The 27,217-nt window shown below is 48.3% G+C and overlaps 1 protein-coding gene across 2 annotated transcripts in view; it reads left to right on the top strand.

The window, feature by feature from the left end:
• Positions 1–27,217, top strand: part of DLEC1 (DLEC1 cilia and flagella associated protein) — a 60,769-nt gene that overhangs the window by 14,599 nt on the left and 18,953 nt on the right. For both annotated transcript variants that reach the window (XM_075547043.1, XM_075547044.1), the window contains exons 7-13: positions 18,339–18,426; positions 19,148–19,321; positions 20,012–20,148; positions 21,590–21,682; positions 23,926–24,016; positions 24,904–25,066; positions 26,682–26,874. In XM_075547043.1, coding sequence (XP_075403158.1) covers positions 18,339–18,426; positions 19,148–19,321; positions 20,012–20,148; positions 21,590–21,682; positions 23,926–24,016; positions 24,904–25,066; positions 26,682–26,874 — 939 coding nt within the window. The remainder of the gene's footprint in view (positions 1–18,338; positions 18,427–19,147; positions 19,322–20,011; positions 20,149–21,589; positions 21,683–23,925; positions 24,017–24,903; positions 25,067–26,681; positions 26,875–27,217) is intronic.

Raw genomic sequence — 27,217 nt, 5'->3', positions numbered from 1 at the left:
TAATGGCATAGACAGTGGCTTTAAACACGCTCCTTTATCCAGTGTAGACGTTTGATTACATTCAGGTTCAGCTTGGGGGGGGTTGGTTTTTTTACAAGAATACTTATTTGTCGATACTGTGTATTTCTTTTTCCTTTTAAAATCATTTTATTGGGGGCTCATACAACTCTTATCACAATCCATACATCCATCTATTGTGTCAAGCACATTTGTACATATGTTGCCATCATCATTCTCAAAACATTTGCTTTCTACTTGAGCCCTTGGTATCAGCTCCTCATTTTTTCCCCTCCCTCCCTGCTCCTCCCCCATGGACCCTTGATACTTTATAAATTATTATTATTTTGTCATATCTAACACCACCCGACGTCTCCCTTCACCCACTTCTCTACTGTGATACTGTGTATTTCTTACTGCATCCCACCATAAGGAAATTATAGTTGGTTTTCCCATTTTCATTGATGAAAATAAATGATGAGTGGCTTTAGGTGCTGGGAACCTGACTGATTCTTTGTAGATTTCTTAGCATCCTTTCATGTAATGGCTTTACATAGTTGTTGCCTAGTTGATAGTTACATAATCTGTTGTCAATTTGAGACTTAAGAGTGAAGGGGTGGAGTTTAGCCTGTCAATCAGGTCTCAGCTTGATGACCTCATTTGGAACCACTAAGGAGATAAATAACTCACTGGAGGTGGGACACTTGCTCACTCCCTGTGAGACATTCCTGTTGAGAAGACACGTGGATTTATGTTAGAGCCCTGGAGCTGATGGAGCCACATGGAGAACCCCTGCCAGCACTGAGGTGCTTCCACTGCCACTAGGTCCAGAAGACTTTCCACCCACTGCATTTGACATCATTGCATGTGCTGCATGAGTCTGAAGAGGACTTTATAGATTGGTATCAGATATACGGGCTAATATCGGACTTACAGACTTGATCTGGACTGGGCTGGTATGTTTTCTCAATGTTCAGTTGATTTTGTACATAAAGCTCTTTCTTATATACATGTGAATGTCTCTGGATTTGCTTCTCTAGTCTACGCAGACTAACACACCTGAGTCTCTTGCCTTCCGTAGAGAGCAAGAGTGATTGTCTCTGCAGAGAGACAAAATGGGATTCCTAGTTCCGTGTTTATAAGCCCTTCTGCATGTGTTAGCTGTGATTTCTAAAATAATTCCTCTATTCTGGCCCATTCTTTCTGTATGCCCGTTGCCCCTTGAGGTAACAATTTCTATTTGTTTGAGTTCTTCCACTACTTCTTCCTGAAATCACAGGCAAATATATAGGTATATTTGAGTCCCCTCTGGTTCTTACTGTGCAGTGCACTTGTTTTTCCCCAATTAATACCCTCAGAGACGGAAGTATATGGAGCGTGCAGTAGAGTTATGCATCGGGCTGAGATCCATGTGGTCGGTGGTTCAAAACCATGAGTAGCTTGACAGGAGAGAGACTGGGCTTTCCATTCTTGTGTGGTCAGTTTCAGAAACCCACAGGGAGTCGCTATGAGTCAGCATTGACTTGATGGCAGTGAGTTAGAGGGCTATAAAGTACATGGAGATTTTCCTCATTCCAAAAAGTAGATCAGGATTCCCCCACCCCCACCCCCAACTTCCTTCTTATGCCACCTTGTTGGGGAATTAAATCAAGACTAAACCTATATCAGTCACCAAATCTGTTGATCATGACTGGACCTCATGATGATAATCTCTTTACACACAGGGAATTCTATTTTAAGGTTTAACTTGTACTTACATGCTCATAATTCTCTTAAACCACTTACACATTTGAAAAAGTGTGTTGTTTGTTTCTTGTACCAAGCAGTATACCATTCTTTTTTTGACTTCCGTGCCTGGCACTTTCTCTTCACACTTCAAGGAGAGTTGGACATGAAGAAAGGGAGATGAAGGAATTTAAGTCAGAGGTGTAACAACTGGCCTCTGTTCACATGGAACAAACGAGGAGGAGAGTCTGGAATAGGAGTGTGTGGCTGATTTCCTCCATGGTCAGCTGCCACCTTTCTCAATAGACTAGAAAAATCAGTTGGTGCTCAGCTACCATTACTGAACATTTTTCACAGTTGTGTTGGCAATATACTATACAGATCATTGAATTGAAATCATTCAATCATATTAAACAGATTTGTTCAATCATCACCACATTCAATTTCAGAACATTTTCTTTCCGTAGTCATTGTTGTTAGTTCCACATGACTGAAGAGTCCTTAGAAGAATACTCATCACAATGGAGAAAATGCAGAAGGAAAATTCAAATTCTCGTGGACTGTAGACTTTCTGGAGCCAGGGAGGGTGGGTAAGTCCCTGAAAGTGTAGCTCTAAGATAATTTTTAATTTTTAACCATGTTGATCAAAAGTTCCTAAGGTAAGGATTTAATCTTTAGGACTGAAGTCTCTGACACAGAATCCTTATTGGATGCTAATTCAATGTGGGCTGTCTAGCCACAGTTAAACCCTGAAAGTCAGGCTAGAAGAAAACAGAACTTTGGAGGATAATTCAGAAACGGGGAAAAAGAAACATTATTTAGGGATTTTAGTTAAAGCTTTGCCCTTGATTAGCTTTTCCTTTTTTCCCAAAATACTTATCTAGAAACTGTGAAATATCTCAGCTTTTGTGTAGACTTCATCTTGTTTCCCAATATTCCAGGGCACATCTGTGTTTTAGACTTTTTCTAGACAGTGCGATAGAACTGTTAGTGACATTGAATTTCTGTGTTCATCTCACTGTAGCCTACAATGAATTTGTTAATACGAATAGTTTTTGCTCTTGAAACCATCCCACATTTATCTACTGAGAATCTTGCAAGTCCTTCCCAGTGCTCTCTTGCTACGAACTATCAATTTTCAATGTACTTTCTTGCATTTTAATTGTACAAGATGTTCCAGGCTTATCTTGTAATTCCTGTGCCCCAGTTTTGGAATCAATCTCTAAGAAGCTCAGCTTCCTTTTAGTGGGGAAGGCTATTTAAAAATCAAGATCTGAAGCAAGATATGACAAGATAGTAATTTATAAATTATCAAGGGCTCATGAGGGAGAGGGGAGTGGGGGGGGGGGATGAGGACCTGATGCCAGGGGCTAGGGTGGAGAGCAAATGTTTTGAGAATGATGAGGCCAACGAATGTACAGATGTGCTTTACACAATTGATGTATGTATGGATTGTGATAGGAGTTGTATGAGCCTCTAATAAAATAATAAAAAAAACACCCCGAGATCTGAGCGTTAGTTCTGCTCATTCCCACTGGAGGTGTGAGTGCTTCTTGGCGTTTCACTGAGCGGAGCTGAGGTTTTTTTTACCTATAGCCTTTCCAATGCGACTGTTCGATAGCCCTGAAGGCTGCCTCAGGCACACAAGCCACGATGTTTATATTATCAATCACCAACGGCACATCTGCTTGAGAAAGATTTACTGCTGTTATTTTCATTTTGGGTTGTCAATCCAAACATTCAAGTATATTCATGGGCAGTCTCATTTTCTCTTGTACTGATGTCTATACTTACAACAGAATGCTATTGAGCTGCCTGCCAAGCCTACACATGCTCTGCTATGTCAATAGGACTTCCAAGGCTCTGCCACCTAAATGTTACTATGCCGACTCTGGTCACAGCTGTGGCTGATTGGACCGAAAGAGGGTACATGAGCCAAGATAAACAAATTGAATATTCCCTTCAGTAAAATTTGAATTTGAGCGCAGGGAGCATATATAATTACAAGGGAACCATACAACTACTGTTAGACACTCAAAACTGAGAAACAGTGTGAACGACTAAAAACAAACAGACAAAACCTCTCAATGCCATTGAGTGGACGCCCAGTCCTAGGACACGGTAGAACGGCCTCTGTGGGATTTTGAGTTACTCTTGTAACTCTTTACGGGAGTGTGAGTTGGCATGAAAGAATGTATGGTGGGTCATAGGCATGCCAACACACACAGAGTGCCTATCCAAGAAGGGACAGAGGGAAGGAGGGAGAAATAATAGGAATATGGATAAATGACTTGTTTCTTGGTGGTTCACTCTTTCCTGCTCTAATAGTTTTATGCACCTGACTACCTTCCTTTCTGCCCTTGGTTGTCATGAAATGCCCTGATTCCTTACAATAAGTTCTCGTGTTATCTCAATGAGCTCCCATGTGTTTTTTAACTGTTTTATTGCCATGTACCTCACATATACTACTTACTTGTTCAGTCATATTAAGAAGATTTGTGCAAACAACATCGCAATCATTTCAGGACACTTTCTTCTTACTGTTGTTAGCTCCCCATGAGACAGAGAGCATTGTGAAGGCCGTTGTGGCAGATGTAGTTAGCTTCAAATGTGATAATAGCTTATTGATCTTCCTTTTGACCCACATTGTGGTACTTACAGAATCTCGTGTCAATTTGAGGATTAAAAGTGTAGGGGTGGAGTCTAGCCTGTCAATCAGGAGATAGCCATTGAGACCTCTATGTGAGCATGACCTTCGTCTGAGGATTCTGGGAACTCCTGTCTTTCTTCCTTGGATATGGGAGACACTCTCTCTCAGCTCATTCCCTTTGAGACATCCCTGTGAAGAAGACACGTGGAGAGAGACTGATGGAGCCAGACCTCTGGAGCCAGAGAAGCCAAGTGGAGACCCCTGACAGTACTGAGATGCTTACGCTGCCACTGAATACACAAGACTTCCCTACCCACTGGCTTGTGATCTTCCTGCATTCGGCATCATTGCATGCGTTTCATGAGTCTGAAGAGAAGTTTATAAATTGGTATTGGACATATGAGCTAATATCAGACTTATGGACTTCATCTGGACTGGGCTGGGAAGTTTTCTCAATATTCAACTGCTCTTATATATAAAGCTCTTTCTTAAACACACATGAGTGTCTATGAATTTGTCTCTCTAGTCTACCCAGACTAACACACATGTCCAAGTTGTTTAAATGTTTAATATTCTTTGCTTTCTTTTCGATTGAGGTTTTTCCTCGCTTTTGTCTAGTCATTGTTGTTGTTTGCTTGCTTCCTGTTTGTGTTTGGCAGGATATCGATAGAGATGGTAACTGGATTAGTAATTACCTGAGGTCACCTCCTGAGTAGATTCTGGCCCTTTCTCGCTACTCTTCAGTGCCTGGTAGACAAGTGCTAAATTGAAGACTTCAGCCCACTTGTTCAGACTTGTCTGAAAGCTTGGTGCTACATACGTGCTATTAGTGCAATAAAGTGAAAGCTGTCTACCCCAAAAGGACACGATTTGTGTAAGAAAATTAATTTCGTTAAAAAATAATCACCCAAGCCACTTTTTGATGTAGTTTCATTCTTTGTCTCAATATATTTATTCATTATTGCAATTACTGCTCTTGTGAAACCAGTTGCCCCAAGACTTAGGAGATAAATGGCTTTGGTGCAGACAGACAGGGTGCATGCTTTCTGCTCTGTGATAGCTGGGCCTTCAGCCTAAAGACCCAAAGATGGGGGCTTTTATTCTCATGTCTGGCTGTTAGCTCAGGGTCTCTGATCCCCTCCCCAGGGGCCTTTCCTTGTGGTCTTTCCACATTGGCTGCTTGGACTTCCTCTCAGCATGATGGCTGGTCTCCCTAGAGGAAGCCTCTCCCACAGTGAAAGCTGTCAGACACGATGTATATCTAAACACTCCCCCCACCCTTTCTGGTTTTATTTTGTTCAGGTGGATTTTTGTAGTGAGTCATTTTGATTCCCACCAAATTTCTTTTTGACCACATTTTAAAAGCAGTTTTATTTTGTGGGATTACATTTACCACCTTAGTTTTACAACTACTTAGTTAACATTGAGACTGACTCAGCTTCAGAAACATAAAAAAACTCTGTTTCTAGACTGTTCCTCACTTGCCCTTTATGTCATCGCCATCAAATTAAGTAAGTACAAATGTTTCACCTAGTGTCTATTTGTACATATGCCTTATGATTTTGCTTTTGATATCCCACAGAACATCACAAATAACATTTACAAATCAGAAATGTAGTAAAGCTTACTTATTTGTCCTTGAAATGACCTATGCCTGGGTCTTTAGTAAACAATTTCAGCTTATTACCTAGTGAACTCCCCTTTCAAGTTGAAGGGCTCCCCTTCACAGTCCCTTCTGGGGCAACTGTAGCCTTTACTTTACCTTGGAATGTCTTCATCTCACTCTGGTTTCTGAAGGACAGTTCTGCCAGACACAGGATTCCCAGATGGCATTTTTCCTCTTTAACACGTTGCATATGGCATCCCCCCTGCCTGTAGGCCTCCATGGTTTCTCAGGAGAACAGCGATGCTTTTCTTACTGACAGGTCTTTGTACATGGTTTACTCTTTTTGCCTTCAAAATGCTCTGGCTTTGGTTTTCAGTTAAAACCGGTTGATCATAATGTATCTTGGATGGAATCTCCTTGGGCTTATCCTGCTTGGGGTTCGTTGAGCTTCATGTATGTGTGGATTCATATCTTTTGTTCAATGGGCAAAACTTCTGGCCATGTGTCCTCACATATTCTTTCTACTTCCCCTCTCTCTCTTTTCTACTCCTGGGACTCCCGTGCTTGGTATATGCGCTTGCTTCCCGTGCCTCACAGCTCTCTTATGCTCTGGTCAGTCGTCTTTGTTCTTCCCACGTCTCACCCCAGATCCATTTAATTATCCTGTCTCCAAGCTTTCTGATTCTTTCTTCTGCCAATTCAAACATGTTGCCAAGTCCTTTTGGTGATTAAGTTTTTTTTCTATTATTATACTGTTTAGCTCCATAATTTTGATCCCCCCCATAATTTTAATTTCTTTGTTAATAGTCTAATATTCTTATTTTGTTTATGCATAGCTGTGTTAGGCTGAGTTTTCTAGAGAAACGAAACAGGTATACTCATATAGGTATATATCTTTATATCAAGAAAGAGATTTCTAGTAAGGAAGCAACCCAGTCCAGCACAAGTCCGTGGGTCAGATGCCAGCTGGAGCCCCATGCTGACTGCCCCCATAGCTGCTGGCTGATGAAGCAGGAGTGGGAAGGTGAAGGAGGGCAATCACAGGCTGGTGGGTGTAGAGTCCTGTGGGTTCCAGGTCACCAGGAGCATGCAGGGCCACAACAGCTCCCAGGGAGCCAAATGCGGAATTGCAAGCAAGCCAGAAGGCAAAGAGGAGCAAGAAAGCGAATCCTCCCTGGAATCTTTCATAAATAGGCCACCCCCCCCCCCCCCCAAGGAGCTGCCACCAGCCTGTGACCTGATTGGACTCTACCCCTACTTTCACACGGGTACAACACATTGATATAAAATCTAACCATCACAGTAGTTTTCTCAATTTCCTTTGGTTTAGTGCTCATGTTTTCCCTTAGTTCTTTGAGCATATTTAAGACAGTTGTTTTAAAATTTGTACCTAGTAAGTCCAGTATCAGTTCTTCCTCAAGGATAGTTTCTATTCGTTTATTTTGTGCTTTGTTTCTATGTCTGTCTCATGGGTTCTTTTTGTATTTGGTTGAAATAAGATATTTGAATAATGTGCTAGTTTTAGAACTCAAGTTCTTCCCTTCTTGAGGATTTTCTAGCAGAACATTTTCTGTATTCTTTCTTGTTCTACTGGCGAAGCTTGTGCTAATGTGTTTTATCTTAGTAACTTCCCAACCAGCTTAGCGAGAACACACAGAGGAAGGACTGAGGGGTGGTGGTTGGGAGGCTCTCCCAGTCTTCACTGAATTGTTTGATGCTGGGAGAATCCTTCTCCCAGCTTTCCTGAGCTAAGCCATCCACCCAAGGTGGACATTTTGCATTACTGGAGGTCTTTCTGGGCATACATCTTGTTCCAGGGATATGTGTGCTTCTCCAAATTATGCACAATTGGATACCTTTCCGTGGCCCAGTTCCTGTGGAAATTTTCTGCCTGGGGTTTTGCCCTCTTTTCCCCAGGCCTCTCACTTCACCTCAGGTTCTCCCTGGAGCAACCTCCAACATGGTTTTAAACAAACCAAGACTAGTGCTTCCCATTAGTCCCCTATGTAGCCATTCAACTGATTTGTATATGCAAACACCATATTTTGTTATGAAAGTCTATTTTGCTGACTCCAGAACCAGGGGCCCAAATCTCCAGCTGGAATGTGGCTGCTGTTTTGGGCGAGGTACTCAACTGGGGCTTGGGCTATGCTACAGCCATTGTACAGTCTTTCTACCGTCCTGCCAGCCTTCACCCAGCTGCCAGGCGTCTCCAGCTATTTGCCAGAGTTCTGATAAGATTAGTCCTCTCGTCTTCTGCCTCCGGCCCTCCTTTGGGGAATGAAAGTCTGGAGTATCTAACTTCACCATCTTGGAGGTTGTCTTAGACGCTACTTCTTCACCGGGCTTGGCGAGGGGCTAGAAGACCAACCAAGACCACAAATAATGCTTTTGGCCATTTTTGGAAAACAGAGTCTGCCACAATTAGTTTGCTGTTTTGACTTAATTCTATCTTGCGATGCCTCTTTTGTAAATACAACATCTTTTAAGCATGGTTGTGTACATAATAACTATTTACTCAGCTGAATTATAAAATGTAAGAGTAAGCAACAACAACAACAAGACCCAAACTCACTGTTATTGAGTCTATACCAGCCCATAGTGTCCCTATAGGACAGGACAGAACTGCCCCTTTGGGTCTTTGAGGTTGGAAATCTTTAGAGGATCAGACAGGCTTCTCTTTCTCCCTTGGAGCCACCAGTGGAGTAAAACTGCTGATCTTGTGATTAGCAACCCCCCCACACCAGCAGGACTTCACATTGACTAGGTATTTCAGAATGACCCCACACATCTTTTTAGGAGCCACTGGGGCGCTCAGCATGGACTATGGGAAATAAGAGATCCACCATGGGGGAGGATGAAAAAGATTCCTAAATTACATAATATAATAAAAGCCGTTTCAGCGACTTTTCATTGTGAGTGAGGCGAGGGTTCACTGAGCAAACCCGTTTTCCATGGCACAGTCCACAGGCATCCTGTTCCAGGTCACTGATGACCACCCTCACCCTGTAAGCATGCGTGCCCGACTTCCTACCTGTTTCCCATTTCCACACCTCCTCGTCCCCTAGCCCCTCCTGCCATCCGAACTGTGTCCCCCAGCAAATGCTGCCCCACTGATCGCAAAAGGTTGGTGATTCCAAGGAGCGAGTACTTTCCCAGTGTTATTTTTCACCTTCTAGACCCGTCACTGCCGGTAGAACATCCAGCCACCGCCTCGGGGAGTTCAGTTCCAGGGCTGAAGAGTGCCCCAGGGTCATCACCTTGGGAACCTCCCAGTCTGCATCTGACTAGAAAGCCTGGTCATTTGTCTGGTTTGGAGTTGTGTCCCACATTCCATCCACCACCCCCCTCTCAAAAAACTACCTCAGCCCCCGCCCCCCAGTCTAATGTGATCCGTTTCCAATAGTCAGTATCGTATCTGGCCAGAATATAGTTCATGTGGGGTCAGGGTTGTGGAGGCTCAGGTTTGTGTGGTCCATTTATTTGTTGAACTCATTGTTTCCATGTTTTTTATCTTCTTCATTGTTCTTTGCTCCAGACAAGGAGAGACCAATAGATGGCCATTCCAAAGTCTTTAAGATGCCAGTCAGTACTCACCAAAGTAGGATGTAGACCATAGGTTCCCAGACTTATTTGATCCATTACCCTCTTTTCAGAAAAAACAAACAAACGGCAGGGGGCTCCCTACCCCTGGTGTCCTCCTTCCCCCACCCAGCAATGGTAAACATTTGTACTTTAGCTTATAATCCAGGATAGCGGGTAGGTATCTGTTTTTACAGCCCCTATGGAACATGCTGGCACCCCAGGTGCCAGTATCACCCACTTTGGGAAACACCAATGTAGAACATTATCTTTAAGGACTGTGTTATGCCAGTTAATGATGGTGTTCCCCGGCTGTGGCCCCAGAACCGAAGATGTCCTCCAAGTGTTTGGTTATGATTAAAAGTTTTTCATAACTTTCCTCCTGGTGTACTCTATTATATTCATGGGTATATTTGCAGCATGCATAGGTATGATGAAATATCCTTAAACAAATCTATAGATATATGGTTTCATTCTCCTTTCTAAACGTGTCCAGCTTTACATGTCAATCTACATAATCTGTCAAATTGTTGTAGCAGTCACATAATCTGTCAAATTGTAAAGGGGTGGAGTCTAGCCTGTCAATCAGGTCATAGCCAATGAAGCCTCTGTGTGGACATAACCTTCTGAGGATTCTGGGAACTCCTGTTTTTCCTCCCTGAGGCAGAACACACTCTCTCTGTTTCTCCCTATGAGACATTCCTGTGGACAAGCCACAGGAAGCCATGCTGATGGCAGCCAGAGCCTTGGAGCTGGAGGCGGCACATGGAAAACCTGTGCCAGCACTAAGGTGCTTCCACTGCCACTGGATCCACAAGACTTTCCACCCACTGGCCTGTGATCTTCCTGTACTCAGTGTCATTGCATGTGTTGTGTGAATCTGAAGAGGACTTTACAGACTGGTATCGGACATTTGGGCTAATATCAGACATATGGACTTGATCTGGACTGGGCTGGGATGTTTTCTCAATATACAATTGCTCTTTGATATAAAACTCTTTCTTAAACACATATGAGTCTCCCTGGATTTTTTTCTGTAGTCCACCCAGACTAACACACACATAGGTTACTGTTACTGCAGGATTGTACATAGAATACTATTTACCTTTGTTGCCTTTAACGTTTGTATTTCTCCCAGGGTCTTCCTTTCTTCTTAGCATTTTTCCTGTCTGCCCACCTATTGTATATGGCCTTCTCCCTTGGCCAGCTCGTTATGTGTCCCCAGCATTTGTTGTCGTCTGGGTTGTTTATTTATCTATCTATCTATTTGTTTATTTATAACATCACTATTAATGCTGGGGTCAGAGGATAAGTATTTTGATTGGCATCTTTCTAACGGCTAATGATCTCGAGCATTTTGTCATGTGGTGTTTTGTTTTTTTTTTGGCCACCTGAAAATATTCCTTGGTCAAGTATCTATTCATGTCCCTTGCTCATTGTTAAATTGGATTATTTGGCATGCTTTTCTTTTTGTTGTTGAGGTGTTATAAACTTTAGAGATTAGTCCCCTTGTTCAGAACTTCTTTCCCAATCTGTGGGTTCTCCTTTTGCATTTTTTTTAATGTACATGTCTAATTTCAAGGAACATCCATGTGGTTTGTCTCCTGATATTGTGTGTACATTTGCAGTTATGTTTGATGGTTCCTGGCGCTGTTATGAAAGTTCATCCGCTCCACAGTTCTTAGAATGATGACTTCTCGAGGTCAAACCCCGCAGCTATCATATGCCTCAGTGCCTGTCCTTCTCCCTACACCTCATTCCAGTTAGCCAGGTGGGGAAGTCTTAGTAATTGTGCTATCCTGATGCACACATGGTTATCTTGCCCTCCTTCTCACCATTTTAAACTTATATTGCTTTCAGACTGGTGAGTAAACCAACTCTAACATCCCATCATAAAGAGCTATATTTTAAGGCCTTCATGATTGTGTTAGAGTGGGTTGACTAGAGAAACAAATTCATTGACACGCATATATGTGTACGACAGAACCTTATATCAAGGAGCAATTATGCATCAATGAAATATCCTGCCCAGTTTAGATAAAGTCCATATGTTTGATATTAGCCCACAATTCCAGTATTAGCTGGTGAATTCCTCTTCAGAATCATGCAGCACATGCAATGATGCCAGAGGCAGAAAGATCACAGGCTGGTGTGTAGAAAATCCTGTGGAACAAATGGCAGTGGACTCATCCCAGGGCTCTGACTGCCATCAGCATGGCTCCAGGTGGCTTGGTCAACAGGTATGTGAATCAGAGAGAGAGTAGCCCACCTCTTCTGATGGCAGAATCAAGAGTTCCCAGAATCCTCACAAGAAAGCCATACCCACAAGGAGGGATCATCAGGCTGCGGCCTGATTGACAGGCTAGACTCCACCCCTTCATTTTTTTATCAAGTTGTCGTTAAACTTGTTGAGTTTACAATCTAGATGGGAATATAGACAATTAACCAATAAGAAAATAAAACTGAAATATGTATCTGTGTATTGTGATGACTGCGCAGGACCAGGCAGTGTTTTGTTCTGCTGTACACAGGGTGGCTATGAGTCAAGAACTTGATAGCACCCACAACCACACATGCATTGAGCTCCTCTTCTCTGCTGGGTGCTGCTGGGAGTTTAGTGATGTCTGAGTCCCCAGCCTCGCCCATGTGGTGGTTGTTAGGTGTCATTGAGTTGGTTCTGGCCCATAGCAACCCTGTGCACAACAGAATGAAACATGGCCCTGCACCAGGCCTGCCATTGTTTCTAGGCCCACTGTGGCAGCCACTATATCAATCCATCTCCTTGAGGGCCTTCCTCTTTTTCAGTGCCCCTTCACTCTGCCAACCATGATGTCCTCCTCCAGGGACTGGTCTATCCTGATGACATGTCCAAAGTATGTTAGATGGAGTCTCCCCATCCTTGCCTCTAAGGAGCATTCTTCCAGGAGAGATTGGTTTGCCCTTTTAGCAGCCCATGGTATTCTCAATATTCTTCCCCTGCACCACAATGCAAATACATCGCTTCTCCTTCGGTCTTCCTTGTTTAGTGCCCAGCTACTCCATTGCAGATGAGGCATATGGCTTGGCTCAGGTGTCTTGCCATAGGGACCTCCCCATCTGGGGAGGACAGAAGGGAAGGTGGGACTTCATAGGGGACTCGGTAGGTCGAATTATGGAGAAAACACCTGCGACCCCTCATGATTGGGCTGATGGGATAGAAAGGGGCCCCAAATGATGTTTTTAGGTAGAAGACACATGTTTACTGGAAACTGGGTGGTGGGGTGGGCAAAACTGTAAACCCAAATGTTCTAGGGTCAAATGTCAGCCCTGTTGCTAAGCAGCAGTTGTGAGAGCACAGAGTCATGTGCTCCATACGCAGTAGCTGTTATTTTAAACAATAGGACAACGAAGTGGTCTCTATAAGGTTTATTTGGATGCAAGAACAGAATCAAAGACCCAATTAATGAAGTTTTAGAAGCAGGCTTTATTGAGAAGCTTGTGGGCCAGTTCAGCAACTCAGGGTATTGAGCTATTGAAGCCGCGCCAGGAAAAAATCCTGGCGGTGTTTTTATGCCCACTGTTGGCAGGCACAGTTGGGGAGGATCTGTGCACACAGGTGCTTCAGAAGGGAAACGGTCGTTAATCTTATCTATATGTCAGGGATGGGTGGCGTAAACATATCTTCAGAAAACATTTTGGCTTTGGGACGAGCTGGTTCCAGGAATTTGGGGTTGAGCAGGGGAGGGGAGGTCAGTTAGGGGTCAGTCTTGAGAGCTAAGATGGAAGTGCAGGACTCAAAATGGAGTCTGTTGTGCCAAGACCGGACCTTTCAGACTCTGCCCTATAGGGGAAAGGGATGACAGTAGTCCATTTCTGTAACTGCTTCCTGCGGGTAGGGGGCGAAGAGCAAGGGAAGGGGCTTTTTCAGGCAGAGTACTGGAAGTTCCAACCTGGCACAGGGTGGAGAGGTTGGTATTTCTGTAGCATCATCTGGTGAACTGCTATATGGGTGACTTCGCAGAGTTGACTTTGCAGGAGCTGGATGAGACAAGGTGCAATTAAGAGCAAAATTATAACTAAAATTATAGGTCCTAGTATGGAGGCTAGGAGAGAATACCTGGAGGATGTCCACCAGGAAGAGGTTTCAGCTGCAAACTTTTTCCAATGGAGTTTGCTGCTTAGCTTGTTGAGGGTCTGGAGTATAGTTTTTACAATTCCCAACTCATTGATGTAATAACAGCATTCCTCTTGGAGGTAAAGGCAAGTGCCTTCTTTTTCAGCGGTGATGAGGTCTAAGGCTCGTCGATTCTGTAAGGCAACTTGGGCGACAGAGGTTATTTGTCTTTGCAATAAAGCTAGGGATTTGGTGGAGGCATCTATGGCCATTTGGAATTGCATGGCTAGCTTGTCCGTGGTTAGGACTGAATGTGCCAGGGCCCCTCTGCTAAGTCCTAAGGCTACCGCTGAGGAGGCAAGCAATAGTCCTGTGACTAACGGAAGGAAAACGGCTTTTTTTTGTTCTTCCTGTTGGGGGAAGGTGGGATGGTTAGTGGGGACAGGTTTTCCAGGTGAGGTGTACAGAAAGAGGACCAATAGGAGAGGCTGTCCACTGGGAAGAAGTGGGGATTTAAGTATAACATCTTAACTCCAAAAGCCATGGTTTACTTTGTAAAATGCCTTTAGCATAGTTTTTGGAAATGCACCTTTTGTTTTGCCAATTAAATAAATATGCAAAAATGAAAATATTGTGTTAGAAAAGTCAAATTCACAGGTTTTACTGGTAGTTACCTGTGGAAACCAAGAAAGGAAGATTGAATTGAGGGAAGTAAGAATGGCTGCCCATACAATAGTTCGAAGGGGCTGAGTCCTGTAGGGTTTCGGGGAGCAGCGCAGGGTCGGGTTAGGGCTAGGGGGGCAGCAGCTGTATCCAGGACTGACGCAGCTCGAGAGAGAGTTTAGTGAGGTGCTGCTTGATTAACCCATTGGCTTTTTCCACTTTGCCTGAGGATTGTGGGTGGTATGCAGCGTGGAGTTTTCATTCAATGCTAAGGGAAGTGGCAACCTGAAGAAAAAGAGTGGCCAGTGGATTGATGATCCAAAGGCCAATTTTATTTCCAAAGTACAGCTTTATATATGAATGAGGCGAGGGTATATAGCTTGCATAGTGTAACGATAGCATCCTGATAAAATTGCTCTCAGCACAAACAATTCCTTGGGCCTAATCTTATTTTAACAAGGGCAGCTGTGTTCTTGGTTTACTCATTGCATCTCGGAACTTGGGAAAACATAAAGACACAGTGTCTTAAGAAAGTCACCAATACACTTCAGTTAAAACTCAGTGATTCTCTATAACCCCCCCCCCCCTTTTTTTTATTTTATAGCTAACACTGAAGAGTTAAAAGGCAGCTATCTGCTGAAGCTGTGGTTTCTCCAAAAAGCTGCAGGGTACTGAAGCAGAACATTTGGTTTAACTCCTTCCTTGCTTCTGCTTGGGTCTGCCTAACAATTCCAGTTTTGTTTGCAATAAAAGAAACCTTAGGCCTAGTCAATGGGTTTTTGAAATTGGAAACTAGGGGCGGGGATGAGGTTGTGGAGGTGGCCTGACTTACGAGGGCGATAAAGGGGAGAGTGTTGCTGGAGGAGATAGTAGCATGTAACTTGGTTAAAATATCCCTTCCCAGCAACGGAACAGGGCACGAGGGGATAACTAAAATGGAGTGAGAAAATGGGAGTTGATTAAATTGGCAAAAGAGAGGTTTTGTTTTCTGCAGAGTGAAGGGGGGCCCATCTATTCCCATAAGCGAGACCTGGGAAGGGGAAGTAGGGCCCGAGTGAGAGGGTGAAATGGAGAAGGTAGCCCGCTACCTGGAGCACGACCCTGGGCTTGGCAAGGGTTCCTGGAGTCGAGGAGCCAGGGCCTATTCAGTCCATGAACCCTAGCAGCTCCATACCTTGTAACTCTGTGCCTGGAGTTTCCTGGATCTCGGTGCCTCAGCTTTGTGTTGCCGGGGGCAGAGCCAGGGTCAGGCAGTCCGACTTCCAGTGGCCCGGTTGTTTCCACTGTGGGCAGGGCTTGGTAGGAGGCTTGGGATTAGGGCAAACTTTTGCCCAGTGGCCGGCCCGACCACATTGGAAGCAGGCTCCTGGCGGTAGGCGCTGGCTCCCCTGGGGAGCATGGCGATGGACAGGATTACCTGCCGGCCTTAGGACTTGCTACCAGGGCTTGGGGGTGGAGGCTAACTATCTGTTGGACCCTCGCCTGGCGAGTGGCCTCAGCCGTCTCCTCCCGAGCATTGAAAACTTTAAATGCCATTTTTACCAGATCCTATATAGGGGGTTCAGGGCCCTCCTCAGCCTTTTTAAGCTTCTATCTGATGTCAGGGGCTGACTGAGAGATGAAGTGAGAGGTTAAGATAGAAGTCCCGCTCTTAGACCCTGGGTCTAAATGAGTGTACTTTGTGAGTGCCTCCTGGAGGCGGTTAAGAACAGGAGCAGGGTTCTCATCTGCCTTTTGGGTAACTTCTCTTAGTTTGTCATAGTTGACAACCTTGTTGGAGACTGTTTCCAGACCTTGAATGAGGTACCTGAGCATGAGGTTTCTATGAGGAAGGCCAGACCCCTGGCCGGGCTGGTAATTCCAACCGGGGTCCTCTATTGGGATGGGCATGCGCCCCCAAGGGGACATTTGGGTTGATAGCGTGGTCTTTGTCTGCTAGCTGGCGGCCTGCATTGGATACCCGCGCATGTTCCTCAAAGGTGAGGGTGGAAGCAAGGATCACTTGGGTGTCATGCCAGGTTAAATCATACATTTGGGAAATGTAGGTAAATTCTTTAATAAACTTAGAGGAGTCTGCCGAGATTGAGCCCAGGAGGGTCTCTATCTGTGACAGGTCCTGTAAGGAAAAAGGGACGTGGACTTGAACAAGTCCCTCCATGCCTGCAACCTCTCTTAACAGACAAAGGGCAGTGGGAGGGTTGTGGGAGCAGGTATAAGAGGCAACCAGTGAGGACAGGGGAGAGCTATCGGGCGGGTGATCTGACGGCGCAGCGGGAGTGGGAGACTGATAGGGCGGCGGGAGCAGCACACTGAGGAGCTCGGCTGGCTCTTCAGGGGTTTGAATGACAGGTTCCTTCCGCTGAGGGGATTATGCTAACAGTATTTGGCGGGTGGAACAATGGTTATAGAGGTCAGGACGGGAAGGCAAGTCCCAAAAAGCCTGCACACAGGGGACTTCAGAATCCTTACCAGTCCTCCTGCAGAAATTGTCCAGGTCCTGTAGAACGTTGAAATCAAAAGTGCCAGTCAGAGGAGGCCAATGTGACTGGTTGTTAAGCTGGTACTGGGGCCAGGCAATTTGGGAGAGAAAAACAAGTTTTTTCTTTCGCATGGTCTGAGTATACCCCAGGCTGGAGAAGTTTTTTTAAGAGCCAGCCCAGTGGAGTCAATGGGTCAATTTTGGACTGCCCGGCGCCCATGGTGAGAGTAAGAGGGAGGAGAAGACAAAGAGATTCAACTTACAGACACTGCAGAGGTGTGAATAGGAAGCCCATAGCCAGGTAAAACAGCCCTAGGCTAGCCCTCTGAGAGTTAGTCCAGTCTGAGAGGGCAGCTGCCACGAGGCCTATTGCCAACAGTCCCGTCAGCGGTAGGACTGTTAGGAAATGAATGCCAGTGCAATAGGCAAAAGGCCACACGGACAGAGGGAGAGGTTTCGGTTTCTGGGTGAGCAGGACCAGGCAGGAGGCACCCAGGCATCCCCAAGTGAGTCCTGGCTGGGACGGCAGTGAAGGACGGTGGGGAGCGATTGGTAAGACGTATCAAGATCAATCACTCCCCAAGGCCCCTGGAGCCAACAGAATTCCCAGCGCGGCCGCGTTTCCGGTGGGGAGACTCCGGCGGAGCTCAAAAACCGAAACCAAGCCCAGAGGGAGGGAGGGAGGGAGGGAGGGAGGGAGAGAGAGAGAGAGAGAGAGAGAGAGAGAGAGAGAGAGAGAGAGAGAGAGACTGAGACTCACCAGGGCAGCTGTAGACTGGTTCTGAATGCGCCCAAGTGCTGAAGGAAAGCGCTGAGCCTAAAGGTCCTGAAGATTTGGGGGAGATAGGGGGCTCCCAGGGGACCCCCAAAGGAGCGGGGAGCCACACACCTATTTCGGGTTTCGGCACCAAAATATAAGGTTTATTTGGACACGAAAACAGAATCAAAGACCCAACTAACAAAGTTTTAGAAGCAGGCTTTATTGAGAAGCTTGTGGGCGGGTTCAGGGTATTGAGCTATTGAAGCCGCACCAGGAAAAAATCCTGGCAGTGTTTTTATGCCCACTGCTGGCAGGCACAGCTGGGGAGGATCAAAGCTGGGGAGGATCTGCGCACACAGGTGCTTCAGAAGGGAAAAGGTCGTTAATCTTATCTATATGTCAGGGACGGGTGGCATAAACATATCTTCAGAAAACATTCTGGCTTTGGGACGAACTGGTTCCAGGAATTAGGAGTTGAGCAGGAGAGGGGAGTCGGTTAGGGGTCAGTCTTGAGAGCTAAGATGGAGGTGCAGGACTCAAAATGGAGTCTGCTGTGCCAAGTCTGTTCTGTGCTTACCTTCATTTCCCCCTCCATATTTTACACCTGCTACTGTGGAACCATCACACACAATGAGAGCAGACAAACACACTAGATCCCCACTGCCCACCTTCAACGAGTATCAAGTTATGGCCAAGTTCGTTTCCTTTATGTCCAAAGCCGGCGCAGACATCCTATCATTCTATCTGTACAGATCTCTATCTAAACCTTTTACCTTTGAACAGATGGTGATTGCTCTGCAGAATACCACGGCAACCAGCCGCTACCTGCGAGTCCTTCCCCCCTCCACGCCACACTTTGCCCTGGGATTGGGTGAGTTCCGAGTAGTGGCTGACTGGAGGGCATCCAAGTTCCTTGATGGGCTCTCTCTCCCTTCCCAACCCCCTTAGCCCACCTATCACAGCCGCACACCTGTGTCCTGAGCTCAGGCCCACATTTCCCCAGGCAGCCACTACGGGTGGTAGTGATGGGGTTCTTCCATGTACACCCAGCAGCCAGTTTGCTTGTCCCGGTGAGCCCTTAAGCACCCTTCTTGGGCCCCGAGCTGCAAAGCTTAGTCTTGACAGCTTTCTCTTGACCACCTCCATCCGGGCACTGGTTCTGCCAACCCTGCTTCTGCACAGGCCTCCCCTGTCACTGCTCGGAGCTGGGCCCTTCTCATTCCTCATTCAGAGCACTAAAACAGCCCCGAGCGAGCCTACTTTCTTGCTTCCATGCTACATTAGTGTTTTCTCAGGAACAGCTCTGGTCATGTCAGCCCTGCTCAGAAATCTCACCGACTCTCTGCTTCCCATAAACTGAGCTCTAGGCCTCACAATCCCACTGACCCATTCCATCTGACATCTCTGTCTGGAACCTCTGCCCTGGCAGCCCATTCCCCTGGCATGCCCCTGATGTTCTGCCATCCGCCTGGCCTTGCACTGGAGGCATTTGCTCATCCAGTCGCTCTGGGCTCCAGGCCTCTGGCTGTTCTCCGAAGCAGTTGAGCCCGGGTCCTGATCTCTTGATCACCAATGGCTCTTGTCATGCACAGGGATGTACCCGGGCAAAGGCGGAATGGTGGCTCCTGGAATGACCTGCCAGTTCATTGTCCAGTTCTTCCCCGACTGCCTTGGGGATTTTGACGATTTTATTTTAGTAGAGACCCAGTCAACCCACACACTCCTGATCCCCCTGCAGGCCCGGAGGCCGCCTCCAATGCTGACCTGTGAGTATGTTCTCTCCCTCCCAGGGAGCCCGAGAGGGTGTGGAGAGGCCCCATGGGGGCTGCCTGCTGCTCAGTGGCCTCTTGTAACAGCTTATGGCTTGCTTATCTTGGGTTGGGGGCTTCTGGGTGCTGAAAAGCAACCTTCCAGGGACCCTCCTGGCAGCTGGTTTTCTCAGAGAGATTGACTTTGAGTTACTGGTGGCAGAGGAGGAGGCCAGTGGCCTGACTGCTCCCAACAGGAGTGTTGCTGACTGGAGAGCCGCTGCTGAGCGAGCCTGTGCCACCCGGGGGCGAGGAAGGAGGGTGTGGGCACCCTCCTCCTTAGCCAACGACAGTCCTGTAGGGCCGCACTTCCTTTGGAAAGCTGGCTTTCAGTGGGTTCTCTCGAGTTACCAGTGGTTTCAGACCAGCACGGGCCAGAAGTTGTAACCCCGACGCCCTCCATCTGCCCCAACCCCCTGGCTGCCGTGCTGTCTGGTCTGAATGAGGCATGAGTATTCAGTGGGTGCTGATGGCTGTGGTTCTAGTCAGGAGTGGCTAGAGTCCCAGGGAGCTGCCTACCACCTGGCCCAAGGGTCAGAGCATGTCCCCTTGTGACCCATCTGCTCCGGGTAGTGGAAGGCATCCTCCAGCTCTGGCTGTTCCAGCTGACATGCTGTTTCTTGTTCGCATCCCTTCCGGTGGCTGCAGTGCCTCAAGTGTTGGACTGTGGTTACTGTCTCCTCGGGGGAATGAAGGTAACCAGATTCATCTGCAAAAATGTGGGCTTCAGCGCCGGCAAGTTCTGCATCATGCCCAAGAAGTACTGGCCACCGCCAAGTTTCAGGGTGAGTGACTGTGGAGCATCTACCTGGGAAAAGAGGGATCCTCCAAAGGGGAGAACCCCCGGGCGAGGGGCTTGCTAGAAAATGCCTAAGGTTGGAAATACCCAGAAAACAGGATTTCATAACCTCCCAGGAACGCATGCATATGGAGAGTAGGGTGGCAGGTCAGGCCTTGGCCAAGCTGTGTCACCTCTGTGCATCGTTAGAGGCCAGCCCAGTGTCCCTGTGTTCAGTCCTCTGTCAGCGTCACTGTAGCAAATGCTCAAGTATATACGAGGCCACAAATCCGAAGCTCTGCGGGGCTGCCTTCTGCTGGTGTATTTATGCGTTCACAGTGGCAAATGCCGGGTTTTGAGCCAACATTTGCCACTAGGGCGGCTTCACATAGGAATCTGTGCTTCCGTCTCTGAGCAGCGAGGAGACGTGGCACTTGTGGTCAGGGTTGGCTGCGGCTGGAGGCGGGGCCTGCCCACTCCCGCCAGGACCCTGCTCGCTCCACCGCTCCCTGCAGCAGCCCAGCACCAACCTGCTTCTCCTCAGGCTCACATCACGGCTCTCCTGCCAGGAGAGACATTTCTCTGTGCTCATCTCATCCAGAGGGCTGCACGGTCCACAAAATAGATGTCACTCGTTTATGGGTTGGTGGCCCTGGCATGCCAGGTGGCTTCTTGCGAAGGTCCCAGGGATGCAGCTTTGCCAACCAGGTGGCAGTGGACCTTATGACTCAGGCGCTTACAGCTAGGCCTATGTGCTGGGCTGCTGACCATACAGCCTGCAGTTCAAAACCCCCAGCCTCTCCTCAGGAGAAGGTTGAAGCTTCCTACCCACAGGGGCAGCTCTTCCCGCTCCTGCATGCACTGGAATCCACTTGCCTGGCAGAGCATCAGGATGGGGTTTGATTAATACAGGTGCAGCAGGAGGGAAAGGGTCCCGAGGGGGACCGCTCAGCCCACCCCCTCTGAGAGGCCTTCTCTCACTCCTCTTTGACTGAGACCGCATCCACGGTATTCTGCTTCCCTCCTCCCGGCAGTCTCTGTTGTCCAGACGCTCTGTGACTGCCATGTGGGCACACGTGGGGCTGCTAACCAACTGCCAGGCCCGCAGTTCAAAACCACCAGCTGCTCCTCAGGAGAGAGACGGGAGTTCGCCTCCTGTAAAGTCTCAGAAACCCACAGGGCCAGGTCTACACCTGTCCTAGAGGGTCACAATGAGTCGATGGCCATGAATTTGGTTTTTCGTTTCTATAATTCCGAACTCACCGGTGCCTGGTGCACAGCGCAGGCTGCGTAAGCGCTCGCTGAGTGAGCCAGCTCTGGTTCCCTCCATTAGCCTAGGACGGGCGGACCATTCAGATCCTTCACGCTGCAGGAGGAGTGTTCCCAGGGAACTTTGCAGTTTCTCAATGGCTCCCCCAGCACCATGTGACGCTTTGCTTTTCCTTCAGGCCGTGGCCACCAGTGGCTTCGTTGAGCAGCCTCCCTTTGGAGTCCTGCCTTCAGTGTTTGAGCTGGCCCCAGGGCAGGCCGTCCTAGTGGAGGTAGGTCATTAGATGCCAACTGGGTACATGGTCTTTGCCTTTGATTCGTCAGGGCGATTTCATCAAAGGCTCACATGATTTCACTTCCCTCCCTGGGTGCTCAAGACCCACTGTCTGCTCCCCAGCCACCCCAGCCTCAGAAGGGTCTAGGGACGAGCATGCTCTTGTATTCTGTGGGGCGATGTCATCTGGCTGTCTCAGGGCCTCCCGCCCCGGCATCCCCATCCTCCCTGAGCCTCACCTGACCACACCTTAGCAGACCTCTGTCAACATCAGGTCTTTCCTGGATCGTACAGCCTCTCATGGACTGGCCGCCACCCCACCAGTCCCTGTCTAGTACCTGGGTGATGCGGGTGACGGGGTCCTCCCTTTGCTATTGCCTCCTCAGTTTCTGTGGTCGGTGGGCCCTGTCTTCCTTCAGCCTTATTCCACAGGTTCTGACCCTCGGACTCTCCAAGTGTCCTGTTCAGTGTTTGCTCTGACCCGCCATACTGCTCACCCTCAGAAGTGCCTGAGAAATGCCAGTGCCTGCCTGTCCCTCTGGCCCCACTCCTTCACCCTCTCCAACTCCCTGGCTGGGTGCCGAGTGGACCCTGCAGAAGTGGCCTAGCCTCAGCAGCAGCTGAGTGAGCATGGGGCTGCGTGTGGGGCTACTCACTCATGTGTGGCTTGCCTCACTAGCCTGTTTGGCTCCCAACATCCGGGAGTGAAATCGGCGGGGCTTCTGGGAGTGGGTTTGCATGGCACTGTGTTCTCAGGCCATGAAATCCACGAGCCCCCGAGTCTCATGCTGAGGAGCACATTGGGGTCCCCTGAGAGGTTTGCAAACACTGATGCCCGAGTCCCAGGCCTGAGGCACAGAGCTGCTTGCTCTGTGGTGTGGCCGGGGCACGAGCAGTTTGAAAGTCCCCAGGTGCTGGTGAGGTGCAGCGAAGCTTGTCAGCCAGGGTGGCAGAGGACCAAACACACCACCATCCGGTTGATTCCAGCGCTGCGTATGGCCTTGCATTTGGCTTTGGCTTCAGGCCTTTTCTGTTTCCTGTGCCTGCCGGAACCTCAGTCTGGAGCCCTGGAGCTCTGGAGGCCTTGGCTCTCAGGGCTGGCACTCAGCCGCCTCAGGCCCCTGGTGGGCCTTACACCATCCTCGCTCGGCTGCTGCTGAGGGCCAGACCGCTTTGGCAGGGTCCGCACACAGGCCGGCACTCTTCCCCTGGAGGCAGCTCAGCCACCCTTGTCAGAGCCCTGCCGTGACTGTAAGGAAGTTGAAGACTGGCATCCCCTGGCCAAGCCAGGACTCCCCGTACCCCTGTCCCACCCTCCTGTGATCTCCAAGGGGAGGAAGAGGGTGGCAGCTGGTCTCTTTGGGGAAGAGTAGGGGGTAGGGGTTAGGGAGGGAGACTTACTCCCATACATTCCTTTTGCATGCTGGTTAATGTTGTGTCTGTGGGCTTACTTGTTTTAAACACTCATCTTCCCCGGTGAGGATTTGGTCCTCATGAGTAAACATTCCAAAGATGCAAGCAGGTCAGCAATGCAATGCTCCCCGTCACCCCAGCCTCTCCCGAGAGGAGAGGCCACCGCCTTAACAGGTGGCAAGTGCACTTCTGGGCTGGGCTTGGCGAGTTGTTCATGGATTTCCCCCCACCCCCCTCTCTATACTCTGTTCTGCATCACACGTTTTCACTTAACATGATAACTCAAAACTCGTGCATATCTTCTTTTTTCAAACTTTTCACACCTGCAGAGTATCCCCCTCTGTGCCTGGACTGTAGCTCTGTTCAGCAGTTCCCGCCTGGTGGGCACAGTTTGTCGGATATTTGGCTCTGCCATTGATTAGCTTATGGATACCTCTCCCAGTCCTCGTGTGAGTCTGCCTTGGGGTACAGTCCTTAAAGGAGACTTGCTGGTCCTGGATCTGCCCTCTCATAATCTGATACAAGGGCCAAAATGCTCTGTCCCTCCATGGAAAGTGACCAGTGATTCTCCTGGCTGGTTTTTATGGCCATGTCTTTTATGATGAATGAAGTCGAACATACTGCCCTTTGTTTCAGGGCTGTTTTTATTTCCTTTTCTGTGCACCTCTTCTCCGTATCCTTTCAACATGCTCCCCACATTGATGGGGGGCCAGTTGGAACTCCTCGCCCCTTCCCTTTGGTGTATGGAAGGGGGTGTGGGTGAATGGTGTGTCTGAGAAGAGCAGAGGTGGAGGTGGGGGCCCGCTAATAGTGTGCCTCTCTCCCCAGGTTCTGTTCCTCCCAAGGAGCCTAGAAAGGGCAGAGCAGACCTTCATCATCGTGTGTGACAACTGCCAGATCCAGGAGGTGGTGACCGTAGGTGAGCTTGTGTGCCTTTTCAGGGGCAGACCTAGAGCGGCCATCCCTGCTTCCCACCTCCCCTCCCTGCTCCAGGGAGGCTCAGCTGCCCTCTGTCTGGGAGCACACTGAGGGGGTATGGGGAAGCCCCCTTCATAGAGACCCACCTCCAAGCCAGTCCCCACAGAGATCTCTCCTGAGAACCAGAGCCCTGGGGAAGACTGTCCAGTGGTTCACTGAAGCCTTCCTGGCTCTTTATAAGGGAATTGCCAATGACTTTGCACATAAACAAGGGGCCCTGGGTTAAGGTCGAGCTACTAGCTGCAAGGTGGGCCATTCTCGCCCAGCCGCGGCCCTGTGAGGGTGAGAGATGGCTGTCTGATCCCGTGGGGATTGACAGCCTGGGAAGCCTTAAGGAGCAGTTGTGCTTTGGCCTCCCTAGAGCGGGGCTGTGAGTCAGAGGGAAGTCTGTGGCCGTGGATCGTCGTGGAGAGAAACAACCAGAGGCCCCTCTTGCTTTCTGGAGGGTTAGAAGGAGCGTTCGGCTGAATTTCCTGAAGATTCCTGTGCTCCTGTTCTTTCTTTCCCTCCTCTCCCTTCCACCTACCCATTTACCCCCCTTGCATTTGGGAAGCATTGCGTACCTGCTGGGTGTTAGATTCTTGAAATGGCCTCCTTTGGGTCCACCAAGATGTGGGCATGCATGTGCATCCATGTCTGCGGTGGTATGAACGACACGCACTCTTGTGTACGCCTCTGGGGACGCTGATGGGAGAAATTTCTGGGGAGGTCAGCGGAGCGCTGTTGTGTGGCTGGTGACTTGGGGTCTGCGACCACAGTGTCCTGACTTCAGCACTCGGCGCTTGTCCCATGTCCCCCATCCTGAGCATCACTGCCCTCTCTTGTCAGGAACTGGGCAGCTGGCTGCTTTGGAGCTAATCTATGTTTCTGGCAGTAAAAGTGAACCAGAACCCGGAGAGCTGACAGACTTAACAGCCCAGCATTTCATACGCTTTGAGCCTGAAAACCTTCAGTCTACCACTAAGAGAAAGCTGCTCATTAGAAATATTACGTGAGTGACCCCAATCCCTGCCTCACCAGCCCCTAGTTCCCAGTGAGTAGGGAGGGTCTTCCCAAGGGCAAGGTTGGAGTCTTGGCAAAGAGTGGAAGAATCTAAAGTGTTCACCGATAGAATAGCCACCAGCCTTCTGTGGCTACAAGGGTCAGGTGACCAGACCATCCCGCTTTTGGCTGGACAGTCCCGATTTTTAACAATTTTTTTCGTGTCCAGCAGCGTTTTTAAAAAAATCCCGATTTTTGGAAAGAATTCATGACAAGCTAGGGTATATGGTTTCGATTGCCATGTGGTTATTTCGCCAGGATATGAATTTTATCAATGGTGTCCCGCTTTACCAATGTCAAAATCTGGTCATCTGATACAAGGGGGAACCCGCCCAAACCGGAATTGCGCTGGGCGGAGCGGAGCTTTTGTAGTACACATTTTTTTTTGCTAGGTAGACACCCAGCAACTCTGAGCTAGTGCACCCAGTGGTGTTCCCTGGGAAGGTTCTTTCTGGTCACAGTGAATTATTTTGTAAAAGCAGTTTTGCTCAAACCTTGTCTTTTGTGATGGCCAATTTCAGAGAACAGCATACAGCTGTGAAATTTTTTTTCCTGCCCAGGAAAAATGCCCAGAAACTGTTGTGATGTTGCACACAGCTCACAAGGACAGCACTATGGGAAAATCTGAAGGGGTTTTCTTGTTTCAAGAAAAAGGTGAAATTTTGGCTGATGAAAACCTTGTTCTAGATGTCCTTCAATTTCCCAAAGAGATGGAAATGTTGACTGGTAGTGCATTTGCAGTTTGTTCCACTAGGTCAGACTGTTAATCAAGCTTTCTATTTAGAGGTTCGAAAAGATTGAGTGAGTAACACCGTGTGACAAAAAAAGCCCTGATTTGTGGCAGAAGGGGTTTTTGCCACCATGACAATGCACCTGCTCATACAGTCATCTCAGTGCACCAGTTTTTGGCAAAAAGCAGCATTCCTCTCTTGCCTGATGCACCTGACTTACCTGACCTCGCTCTGTGTGACTTCTTTTTGTTTCCACGAGTGAAGAGGGACATGAAAGGACAGCGATTTGACGATGTATAAGAGGTAAAGGGGGAAAAAAGACTTACAGGATAATAAAAAAAAGAAGTGAAGAAAAACAAGGGAGGTGCTGTCAGCCATCCAAACAGATGCTTTCGAAAAATGTTTCCAAGAATGGAATTGCAGATTTGACAAATATATTAAGTGTAACGGAGAGTACTTTGAAGGTAATAAGATTGTTTTTGTAAAAACAAAATTCAATACATAGCTTTGAAGTTAAAAAAATTCCTTTTTTTGGTGGGTACCCCCTCGTATTTACATTTAAACTGTTAAAATAGAATAACAAATGCGATTCCCCATCACACTGGCCCCATTTCAAATGGTCTCCGTAGTCTCCTCTGGCCAGTGACTCAGCAGTGTAGTATTCCCGCCACTGGGAGGTCAGGTAAGATGGTTCTGGCCCTCTATCACCAGGAACAGCTTCTCAGAGAGGTCCTGCCTTCTTCTGGGTCCTTTCTGCTCCTTCTCAGAGTAGGCTCAGGCCAGACGTGGGACACGGCTTTGGAACTAGACCCATTTTCGGGGTTCCCCCCACAGGCACGTGGAGCTGGCCTTCCACTGGCAGATCACGAGGCCCAACCTGAAGCCGCTCATGCCGGGAGCAGCCTACAGCCTGGACAGTATCAAGTACCACCCTGACACGGAGACCGCCTTCTCTATTCTGCCCCAGCAGGGGGTCTTCAACCCCCACAGTGACCATGAATTCATCCTCAGCTTTTCTCCCTATGAGGTTACTTTGGGGCCAGCTGTGCAGCTTCACAGGATGTGGTCAGGGGCTATTGGCAGATGTGGGGCTGAGAGGAGCAGGTCTGGCCCTTGGTGCTCCGGGCAGGTGTCGGGTGTCCAATGCATGGAAAGCCCTCCAAAGGGGTGACCGTGAGCCTGGAGGGCTTCTCCCCTCCCCCCACCCCACCCCCAGATCTAGATGAAACAGGGAGAAGGGTGAGCAGGAAAGCCATACTTTTTCTTGAAGGCTTTTCTGGTGGCAAGGCCAGGGGGGAGAGGCATTCCTGCCGGCCCAGCCTGCCTGAGCAGCCTGGCTGGAAGGTGCCCGTCTTCAGGACATTGTGTGT

The sequence above is a fragment of the Tenrec ecaudatus genome, chromosome 4 (assembly GCF_050624435.1).
Source record: "Tenrec ecaudatus isolate mTenEca1 chromosome 4, mTenEca1.hap1, whole genome shotgun sequence".
In the NCBI taxonomy this organism is placed as follows: Eukaryota; Metazoa; Chordata; class Mammalia; order Afrosoricida; family Tenrecidae; genus Tenrec; species Tenrec ecaudatus.
The sequence above is the reverse complement of the archived record's forward strand: the minus strand, read 5'-3'. Positions and strand labels throughout refer to the sequence as shown.